We start from the raw sequence: 12,500 nt of genomic DNA on the forward strand, positions 1-12,500 counted from the left end.
GTCTCTCTCTCTCTTCCTGTCTCTCTCTCTCTTCCTGTCTCTCTCTCTTCCTCTCTCTCTCTTCCTGTCTCTCTCTCTCTTCCTGTCTCTCTCTCTCTTCCTGTCTCTCTCTCTTCCTGTCTCTATCTCTCTTCCTGTCTCTCTCTCTTCCTGTCTCTCTCTCTCTTCCTGTGTCTCTCTATGTCTCTCTCTCTTCCTGTCTATCTCTCTTCCGCTCTCTCCCTCTTCCTGTCTCTCTCTCTTTCTGTCTCTCTCTCTCTTCCTGTCTCCCTCCCTCTGTCTCACAAATACTAGTAGAAATCTAGTAAGAATCTCCTCTCTCTGCCCCACTGTGAACTCCTCTCATCCCTTCACAGTGAAGACAGAGTTGTCATAGTAACCCTAGCACTGCTCTAGCTCAGGTGTGTGATGTAGAACACGCTACTATGATGAAGAGCACGCTATATGGATGTAGAACACGTTACTGTGATGAAGAGCACGCTATATGGATGTAGAACACGTTACTGTGATGAAGAGCACGCTATCAGGATGTAGAACACGCTACTATGATGTTGAGCATGCTATAGTCATGTAGAACACGTTGCTGTGATGAAGAGCACGCTATAGTGATGTAGAACATGTTGCTGTGATGAAGAGCACGCTATAGTGATGTAGGACACGTTACTGTGATGAAGAGCACGCTATAGTGATGTAGAACACGTTGCTGTGATGAAGAGCACGCTGTAGGGATGTAGAACACGTTACTGTGATGAAGAGCACGCATTAGTCATGTAGAACTCGTTGCTGTGATGAAGAGCACGCATTAGTCATGTAGAACATGTTGCTGTGATGAAGAGCACGCTATAGTGATGTAGAACACGTTACTGTGATGAAGAGCAGGCTATAGTGATGTAGAACACGTTACTGTGATGAAGAGCAGGGTATAGTGATGTAGAACACGTTGCTGTGATGAAGAGTACGCTATAGGGATGTAGAACACGTGACTGTGATGAAGAGCACGCTATAGTGATGTAGAACACGTGACTGTGATGAAGAGCACGCTATAAGGATGTAGAACATGTTACTGTGATAAAGAGCAGGCTATAGTGATGTAGAACACGTTACTGTGATGAAGAGCACGCTATCAGGATGTAGAACATGTTACAGTGATGAATAGCTTGCTATCAGGATGTAGAACACGTTATTATGATGAAGAGCACGCTATAGTGATGTAGAACACGTTATTATGATGAAGAGCACGCTATAGTGATGTAGAACACGTTATTATGATGAAGAGCACGCTATAGTGATGTAGAACACGTTACTGTGATGAAGAGCACGCTATAAGGATGTAGAACATGTTACTGTGATAAAGAGCAGGGTATAGTGATGTAGAACACATTGCTGTGATGAAGAGCACGCTATCAGGATGTAGAACACGTTACTGTGATGAATAGCTTGCTATAGTGATGTAGAACACGTTATTATGATGAAGAGCACGCTATAGTGATGTAGAACACGTTACTGTGATGAAGAGCACGCTGTAAGGATGTAGAACACGTTACTGTGATGAAGAGCACGCTATAGGGATGTAGAACACGTTACTGTGATGAAGAGCACGCTATAGGGATGTAGAACACGTTACTGTGATGAAGAGCACGCTGTAAGGATGTAGAACACGTTACTATGATGAAGAGCACGCTATAGGGATGTAGAACACGTGACTGTGATGAAGAGCACGCTGTAAGGATGTAGAACACGTGACTGTGATGAAGAGCACGCTATAGGGATGTAGAACACGTTACTGTGATGAAGAGCACGTATTAGTCATGTAGAACATGTTGCTGTGATGAAGAGCACGCTATAGGGATGTAGAACACGTTACTGTGATGAAGAGCAGGCTATAGTGATGTAGAACACGTGACTGTGATGAAGAGCACGCTGTAAGGATGTAGAACACGTTACTATGATGAAGAGCACGCTACTGGGATGTAGAACACGTGACTGTGATGAAGAGCACGCTGTAAGGATGTAGAACACGTTACTATGATGAAGAGCAGGCTATAGTGATGTAGAACACGTTACTATGATGAAGAGCACGCTATAGGGATGTAGAACACGTTACTATGATGAAGAGCACGCTATAGTGATGAAGTACACGTTACTATGATGAAGAGCACGCTATAGTGATGAAGTACACGTTACTATGATGAAGAGCACGCTATTAGGATGTAGAACACGTTACTATGATGAAGAGCACGCTATTAGGATGTAGAACACGTTATTATGATGAAGAGCACGCTATTAGGATGTAGAACACGTTACTATGATGAAGAGCAGGCTATAGTGATGTAGAACACGTTACTGTGATGAAGAGCACGCTATAGTGATGTAGAACACGTTACTGTGATGAAGAGCAGGCTATAGTGATGAAGTACACGTTACTGTTTTGAAGGGCACGCTATAGTGATGTAGAACACGTTACTGTGATGTAGGACACGTTGCTGTGATGAAGAGCAGGTTATAGTTATGTAGAACACGTTGATGCGATGAAGAGCACGCTGTAAGGATGTAGAACACGTTACTGTGATGAAGAGCACACTATAGTGATGTAGAACACGTTACTGTGATGAAGAGCAGGATATCGTGATGTAGAACACGTTACTGTGATGAAGAGCAGGATATCGTGATGTAGAACACGTTACTGTGATGAAGAGCACACTATAGTGATGTAGAACACGTTACTGTGATGAAGAGCAGGCTATAGTGATGTAGAACACGTTACTGTGATGAAGAGCAGGATATCGTGATGTAGAACACGTTACTGTGATGAAGAGCACGGTAAAGTGATGTAGAACACATTACTGTGACGAAGAGCACTCTATAGTGATGTAGAACACGTTGCTGTGATGAAGAGCACGCTATAGTGATGTAGAACACGTTTGCTGTGATGAAGAGCACGCTATAGTGATGTAGAACACATTACTGTGATGAAGAGCAGGCTATAGTGATGTAGAACACGTTGCTGTGATGAAGAGCACGCTATAGGGATGTAGAACACGTTGCTGTGATGAAGAGCACGCTATAGTGATGTAGAACACATTACTGTGATGAAGAGCACGCTATAGGGATGTAGAACACGTTTCTGTGATGAAGAGCACGCTATAGGGATGTAGAACACGTTGCTGTGACGAAGAGCACGCTATAGTGATGTAGGACACGTTACTGTGATGAAGAGCAGGCTATAGTGATGTCGAACACGTTACTGTGATGAAGAGCACGCTATAGTGATGTAGAACACGTTACTGTGATGAAGAGCACGCTATAGTGATGTCGAACACGTTACTGTGATGAAGAGCAGGCTATAGTGATGTAGAACACGTTACTGTGATGAAGAGCACGCATTAGTCATGTAGAACATGTTGCTGTGATGAAGAGCACGCTATAGTGATGTAGAACATGTTGCTGTGATGAAGAGCACGCATTAGTCATGTAGAACACGTTGCTGTGATGAAGAGCACGCTATAGTGATGTAGAACACGTTGCTGTGATGAAGAGCACGCTATAGTGATGTAGAACACGTTACTGTGATGAAGAGCACGCTATAGGGATGTAGAACACGTTACTGTGATGAAGAGCACGCTATAGTGATGTAGGACACGTTACTGTGATGAAGAGCACGCTATAGTGATGTAGAACACGTTACTGTGATGAAGAGCACGCTATATTGATGTAGAACACGTTTCTGTGATGAAGAGCACGCTATAGGGATGTAGAACACGTTTCTGTGATGAAGAGCACGCTATAGTGATGTCGAACACGTTACTGTGATGAAGAGCACGCTATAGTGATGTAGAACACGTTACTGTGATGAAGAGCACGCTATAGTGATGTAGAACACGTTTCTGTGATGAAGAGCACGCTATAGGGATGTAGAACACGTTGCTGTGACGAAGAGCAGGCTATAGTAATGTAGAACACGTTACTGTGATGAAGAGCACGCTATAGTGATGTCGAACACGTTACTGTGATGAAGAGCAGGCTATAGTGATGTAGAACACGTTACTGTGATGAAGAGCAGGCTATAGTGATGTAGAACACGTTACTGTGATGAAGAGCACGCTATAGTGATGTAGAACACGTTACTGTGATGAAGAGCACGCTATAGGGATGTAGAACACGTTGCTGTGATGAAGAGCACGCTATAGTGATGTAGAACACGTTTCTGTGATGAAGAGCACGCTATAGTGATGTAGAACACGTTTCTGTGATGAAGAGCACGCTATAGTGATGTAGAACACGTTTCTGTGATGAAGAGCACGCTATAGTGATGTAGAACACGTTACTGTGATGAAGAGCAGGCTATAGTGATGTAGAACACGTTACTGTGATGAAGAGCACGCTATAGTGATGTAGAACACGTTACTGTGATGAAGAGCACGCTGTAAGGATGTAGAACACGTTACTGTGATGAAGAGCACGCTATAGTGATGTAGAACACGTTACTGTGATGAAGAGCACGCTGTAAGGATGTAGAACACGTTACTATGATGAAGAGCACGCTATAGTGATGTAGAACACGTTTCTGTGATGAAGAGCACGCTATAGTGATGTAGAACACGTTACTGTGATGAAGAGCACGCTATAGTGATGTAGAACACGTTACTGTGATGAAGAGCACGCTGTAAGGATGTAGAACACGTTACTGTGATGAAGAGCAGGCTATAGTGATGTAGAACACGTTACTGTGATGAAGAGCACATTTAGTCTGTATTTCATAAGGAGCTCCTCTCAGCCGTGTCTCTTTCCTTCCTGGTTTTGATCAGATCAGTGTAGGTCTGAATCTCCCCTAGAAATTAACCAACTCTGTGTCATAGTTGGTGTTCTGTAACTCTTAAACACACACAGAGAACAGAGCAATGGAAAGAAACCCACAAGAAGAGCCAATACCAACTAAGCTACCCAAACATGAAATCTTCCTCTGAAGACATAAAAAGCCTTTTGCTTCTACTGTTACAAAAATATATGCCTGCTCATTCATTCTAATCAACCGATTAATTTTTACCTCCATTGCCATTTTATCTCCCTCAGCTAAGAAAGTGTAGATACTCCTACGATCTAATTCTGCTTAACGCTCAGAATCATTGTATCAGGTATTCATTATATAGTCTGTTAATGTGAAGATTGTAACCTAAGCCTGTTGGCAATGTCCATAGTACCAGCATACCACTAAGAATGAGAGAGAGAGAGAGTGAGAGAGAGAGAGAGACAGAGACAGAGAGAGAGGAAGAGAGACAGAGAGAGAGAGAGAGAGAGAGAGAGAGAGAGAGAGAGAGAGAGAGAGAGAGAGAGAGAGAGAGAGAGAGAGAGAGAGAGAGAGAGAGAGAGAGAGAGAGAGAGAGAGAGAGACAGAGAGACAGAGAGAGAGAGACAGAGAGAGACAGAGAGAGACAGAGAAAGAGCGACATAGAGACAGAGAGTGAGAGAGAGAGAGACAGAGACAGAGAGAGAGACAGAGAGAGACAGAGAGAAAGAGCGACATAGAGACAGAGAGTGAGCATGAGAGTGAGAGTGAGCATGAGAGGGAGTGTGAGAGTGCGCTTGAGAGGGTGTGTGAGAGTGCGCGTGAGAGGGTGTGTGAGAGTACGCGTGAGAGGGTGTGTGAGAGTGAGAATGAGAGTGAACATGAGAGTGAGCGTGAGAGTGAGCGTGAGAGTGAGCGTGAGAGGGAGTGTGAAAGTGAGAGTGAGCGTGAGAGTGAGCATGAGAGGGAGCGTGAGAGGGAGCGTGAGAGTGAGCGTGAGCGTGAGAGCGTGAAGAGAGAGTGAAAAGTCTGTCTCTGTGTGAGAGAGACTATTTCTAACTATGGGACATAAAGCCTTGGTCCTCTATGAGCCCTCTAATGCAGCAGGGTATTATATGAGTCTAGGAACAAGGCTAGCTATCAGAAGGGTGAACAAGCTGGGTTCAATCCGTGCAGATCAAAGTCACTTATCTTATGTAAGACAATGCTGAGACTTGGAAACTAGGGTCCAGAAAAACTCAGGACCATGGTCAAACATACTGTAGAGATTATTAGCCTGAGTTTACCTGGCCTGGTCACAGGGCCTTAGCTAAGTGAGTCACAATCTACATCTAAAGGAACATAAAGTGGAGGGAGAGACAGAATGCCATTTCTAAAGGTGAATAGATCTGACCAACAGGGTAAATATTGTCTGTGATCTATATGGGAATCGATGGAGACAGCAGACAGAGATTGAGCGCTAACCTTTCCCTGATTGGATCGTTGACGTGTAAACTCTCAGATGGTTATATTGATTACATGTTTGTATAGGAGGTTGAGTATGTTACTAGTCACCCCTCATCTTGACCAACGTTCAGCGTTTAACCAGCCCTGGTTGGTTCAGAGAGCAGTCGTACAACACCAGGTCTGGACTATATGATGTTAATGTATAGTGTACTGCAACTTTTATTCAGTGTTCATTAATGTCGCTTTAGCTTGCGTTGTTTTGGCCAACTGTTGTTTTAATTGATGAGTGACAGTTGAATAGTGAATCTAAACAAATCATGTTTGTTTCCTCCAGGACCTCACAACTCTGGTAGCCAATGGCACGGTCACCAGCAAGCCCCCCGTCACCCTACGATTGGTCATTCCTGCCAGCCAATGCGGCTCTCTCATCGGGAAGGGCGGCTCCAAGATCAAGGAGATCAGAGAGGTGAGTGTGGCTCTTTTTCACTTGCTTAAACATCTGTCCTCACATCCTCTCCTTTATAAACATCTGTCCTCTCCTCCTCTCCTTTATAAACATCTGTCCTCTCCTCCTCTCCTTTATAAACATCTGTCCTCTCCTCCTCTCCTTTATAAACATCTGTCCTCTCATCCTCTCCTTTCTAAACATCTGTCCTCTCATCCTCTCCTTTCTAAACATCTGTCCTCTCCTCCTCTCCTTTATAAACATCTGTCCTCTCCTCCTCTCCTTTATAAACATCTGTCCTCTCCTCCTCTCCTTTATAAACATCTGTCCTCACTTCCTCTCCTTTATAAACATCTGTCCTCACTTCCTCTCCTTTATAAACATCTGTCCTCTCCTCCTCTCCTTTATAAACATCTGTCCTCACCTCCTCTCCTTTATAAACATCTGTCCTCTCCTCCTCTCCTTTATAAACATCTGTCCTCTCCTCCTCTCCTTTATAAACATCTGTCCTCTCCTCCTCTCCTTTATAAACATCTGTCCTCTCCTCCTCTCCTTTATAAACATCTGTCCTCTCCTCCTCTCCTTTATAAACATCTGTCCTCTCCTCCTCTCCTTTATAAACATCTGTCCTCACTTCCTCTCCTTTATAAACATCTGTCCTCTCCTCCTCTCCTTTATAAACATCTGTCCTCTCCTCCTCTCCTTTATAAACATCTGTCCTCTCCTCCTCTCCTTTATAAACATCTGTCCTCACTTCCTCTCCTTTATAAACATCTGTCCTCTCCTCCTCTCCTTTATAAACATCTGTCCTCTCCTCCTCTCCTTTCTAAACATCTGTCCTCACTTCCTCTCCTTTATAAACATCTGTCCTCACTTCCTCTCCTTTATAAACATCTGTCCTCTCCTCCTCTCCTTTCTAAACATCTGTCCTCACTTCCTCTCCTTTATAAACATCTGTCCTCTCCTCCTCTCCTTTATAAACATCTGTCCTCACCTCCTCTCCTTTATAAACATCTGTCCTCACTTCCTCTCCTTTATAAACATCTGTCCTCTCCTCCTCTCCTTTATAAACATCTGTCCTCTCCTCCTCTCCTTTATAAACATCTGTCCTCTCCTCCTCTCTTTTATAAACATCTGTCCTCTCCTCCTCTCCTTTATAAACATCTGTCCTCTCATCCTCTCCTTTCTAAACATCTGTCCTCACTTCCTCTCCTTTATAAACATCTGTCCTCTCCTCCTCTCCTTTATAAACATCTGTCCTCTCCTCCTCTCCTTTATAAACATCTGTCCTCTCCTCCTCTCCTTTCTAAACATCTGTCCTCTCCTCCTCTCCTTTATAAACATCTGTCCTCTCCTCCTCTCCTTTATAAACATCTGTCCTCTCCTCCTCTCCTTTATAAACATCTGTCCTCACTTCCTCTCCTTTATAAACATCTGTCCTCTCCTCCTCTCCTTTATAAACAGCTGTCCTCTCCTCCTCTCCTTTATAAACATATGTCCTTTCTTCCTTTATAAACATCTGAACTGAAACCAATATGTTGGAATAGTTGTTGGAACTGATCTTTCAGCTCAGTGTAATGAAGTAGAGGTGGTTAGAGAGAGTCAGAGGCTGTTTGGAGTCCCATTTATATTGTATACTTTATTATGCATATATGGTGTACATCAACAAAATGACCATTGATCAATCAATGAACTGTATTTTATAAAGCCTTTTTAGCAGTTTACACAAAGTGCTTAACAGAAACTCAGCCAAACCCCCCAAAAGAGCAAGCAATGCAGAGGCAGAAACACAGTGGCTAGGAAAAACTAGAAGGTAGGAACCTAGGAAGAAACCTAGAGAGGAATCAGGCTCCGAGAAGGTTGGCCAGTCCTCTTCTGGCTCTTTCACACATCATGTTTCCCATTGTCATCTTGAACAGACCACGGGGGCACAAGTACAGGTAGCAGGAGACCTCCTTCCCAACTCTACTGAGAGAGGGGTGACGATATCCGGGACCCAAGACGCCATCATCCAGTGTGTCAAGCTCATCTGCACTGTCATTCTCGAGGTGGTGTACACTTCCTCATCACCCTGATCCCTGACCCCTTTACTACTTGTGAACTTTTATTGACAGATTAGACCGCAGGTCGAGAAAGCAGGGTTGTTTGTTTGTAACATACAGATCACTAGATTGCCCCCAAAGGATCCTGGTATTACCAGCCACAGACACCAGACAGATCAATGTATCATAATTGATTTAAGCAAATGTATAAAATGATCAGTATCAAAGTATTTATGTTCAAAAATGAACAAATATGAAAGAGAAACTTAACAGTAATGAATTGATAAGCCTATAATCAATACTCTGTCAGATCTCCAGTAGCACATAACAAATATTTCCATTTGAAAATAAATACAATCAATCAATGTTTCGAATGTAAAGAGATTTCTACATTTCTAAAATCGATACCCTCTTAATCTTGAGAACTAGCAGGCCCGCCGCGAGAAGACGACTTAAGAGGATGAGCCTGAATGCCAAAAAACCCCAGAAGAATCTAAGGATTTAACAACTCATTGTTATTCCAGGCACCTTAATCTCTGCTGGAGAACACACTGACCCAATCCAAGCATGCGCTTTCATGTAATTGTGGAATCAAAAGCGTTTCAGAGATAAATTTACTTTGTCTGAATACTGTTTTAGTTTTGTCCTTATCTCGTCATATGAAATCCACCATATTGATAGTTTTTTGGGTCCCCAGACCTGGATTCAAATACTATTTGAAATCATTTCAAACGCTGTTTCCCCACTAGGTAGTACAGGCAGACTGAAGAAAATGTTCAAAGAATTTAAAACATTTCAAATCATATTTGAACCCATGTCTGTTGGTCCCAACCTTTTGCAACTCATCTGTCCTAAGGCTATACAACTATGTTTTATTGTGCTGTGATGTTTAGTAAAAAACCATTCTTGTCTTTATGCTGTTTGCTTTGTCCTCCTGTATCCAGTCACCTCCGAAGGGGGCCACTGTTCCATATCGACCCAGCCCCTCAGGAACAGTCATGATCTCCGGGAACCAGGTGAGAATCACACAACACAATACAACAACACAACACAGTACAACACAACAACAAAACAACACAACAAAACAACACAACAACAAAACAACACAACAACAACACAATACAACAACAAAACAACACAACAACAACACAATACAACAACAAAACAACACAACAACAAAACAACACAACAACAACACAATACAACAACAACAAAACACAACAACAACACAACACAACACAGTACAACACAACAACAAAACAACACAACAAAACAACACAACAACAAAACAACACAACAACAACACAATACAACAACAAAACAACACAACAACACAACAACAACAACACAACAACAACACAATACAACAACAAAACAACACAACACAATACAACAACAAAACACAACAACAACACAACACAATACAACACAACACAATACAACACAACACAATACAACACAATACAACACAACACAACACAATACAACACAACAACAACACAACACAATACAATACAACACAATACAACACAACACAATACAACACAACACAACACAGTACAACACAACACAATACAACACAACACAATACAACAACACAACACAATACAACACAACACAATACAACACAATACAACACAACACAATACAACACAATACAACACAACACAACACAATACAACACAACAACAACACAACACAACACAGTACAACACAACAACAAAACAACACAACAAAACAACACAACAACAAAACAACACAACAACAACACAATACAACAACAAAACAACACAACAACACAACAACAACAACACAACAACAACACAATACAACAACAAAACAACACAACACAATACAACAACAAAACACAACAACAACACAACACAATACAACACAACACAATACAACACAACACAACACAACACAGTACAACACAACACAATACAACACAACACAATACAACACAACACAACACAATACAACACAATACAACACAACAACAACACAACACAATACAATACAACACAATACAACACAACACAATACAACACAACACAACACAGTACAACACAACACAATACAACAACACAACACAGTACAACACAACACAATACAACACAACACAATACAACAACACAACACAATACAACACAACACAACACAACACAATACAACACAGTACAACACAACACAACACAATACAACAACACAACACAGTACAACACAACACAATACAACACAACACAATACAACAACACAACACAATACAACACAACACAACACAACACAATACAACACAACACAATACAACACAGTACAACACAGTACAACACAACACAATACAACACAACACAATACAACACAACACAATACAACACAACACAACACAGTACAACACAACAACAACACAATACAACAACACAACACAATACAACACAATACAACACAACACAGTACAACACAACAACAACACAGTACAACACAACAACAACACAGTACAACACAACAACAACACAACACAATACAACACAACAACACAACACAAAAATAACTATGCCGTGTAATCAAGACAAAGATTATGTATATATTGCCAACAAGGCCACATAATGTCATTACAGGTGGACTGTGCACCAACAGGGTGTATGATACAAATAGTAAAACACTAAGCAGAACTCTGAACACCTGGGACATGTTCTGGGACATGTTCTGGGGGGACATGTTCTGGGACATGTTCTGGGACATGTTCTGGGACATGTTCTGGGGGGACATGTTCTGGGACATGTTCTGGGACATGTTCTGGGGGGACATGTTCTGGGGGCACAAAACATTGAAACTGAGGAGGCAGTACTTGAAATTACTCAACATGAACACTTGTTAGTTCCAATAAATTTCCAACACAACAACACAATAACACAATAACACAACAACACAATAACATAGCACAACAACACGACAACATAATAACACAATAACACAGCACAACAACACAACAATGCAACAACACAATAACAAAATAACACAGCACAGCAACACAACAAAAACACAACAACACAAGACAATGCAATACAACACAACAAAACAAAACAACAAAACAACAATTAAATGGTCTGACGGAGATGTGGACATACTCGGTATACAAATCCCAGAAGAAAGAAATGATCTCACTCCAATAAATTTTTATAGAAAGTTAGAAAAAATAGATAAGATCTTACTACCATGGAAAGGAAAATACCTGTCTATATTTGTGGAAAAATCACCCTGATTAACTCTTTAGTCATATCACAGTTTACCTATTTGCTTATGGTTTTGCCTACACCCAGTGACCTGCTTTTTAAATTAAATGAACAAAAAATATTCAATTTTATTCGGAACGGCAAGCCAGACAAAAGTAAAAGGGCCTATTTATTTAATGAATATGAATTCGGAGGGCAGAAATGATTAAATATTAAAGCATTAGACCTGTCACTAAAGGCATCAGTCATACAAAAGTTATACTTAAATCCAAACTGGTTTTCTAGTAAATTGGTAGGAATGTCTCATCCTATGTTCAAGAATGGGCTTTTTCCCTTTATTCAGATTACAACTGCTCACCTTTGGTTGTTTGAAAAGGAAATAATCTCCAAAATATCTTTATTTTGTAACCAAGCCTTAGAAAGTTGGTTGCAATTTCAGTTTAATCCACCTGAAAAGACAGAACAAATAATACAACAAATACTGTGGTTAAACTCAAATATACTAATTGATAAAAAAAAATTAAAAAATCAAAGAAATTTTTAAAAAAGGT

At 41.2% G+C, this 12,500-nt stretch overlaps 1 protein-coding gene across 1 annotated transcript in view; it reads left to right on the forward strand.

Moving 5' to 3' along the window:
• Window positions 1–12,500, forward strand: part of LOC120064878 (poly(rC)-binding protein 4-like) — a 43,188-nt gene that overhangs the window by 3,622 nt on the left and 27,066 nt on the right. The window contains exons 3-5 of the mRNA XM_039015470.1: window positions 6,564–6,695; window positions 8,594–8,722; window positions 9,661–9,732. Coding sequence (XP_038871398.1) covers window positions 6,564–6,695; window positions 8,594–8,722; window positions 9,661–9,732 — 333 coding nt within the window. The remainder of the gene's footprint in view (window positions 1–6,563; window positions 6,696–8,593; window positions 8,723–9,660; window positions 9,733–12,500) is intronic.

The sequence above is a fragment of the Salvelinus namaycush genome, chromosome 20 (genome assembly GCF_016432855.1).
Source record: "Salvelinus namaycush isolate Seneca chromosome 20, SaNama_1.0, whole genome shotgun sequence".
In the NCBI taxonomy this organism is placed as follows: Eukaryota; Metazoa; Chordata; class Actinopteri; order Salmoniformes; family Salmonidae; genus Salvelinus; species Salvelinus namaycush.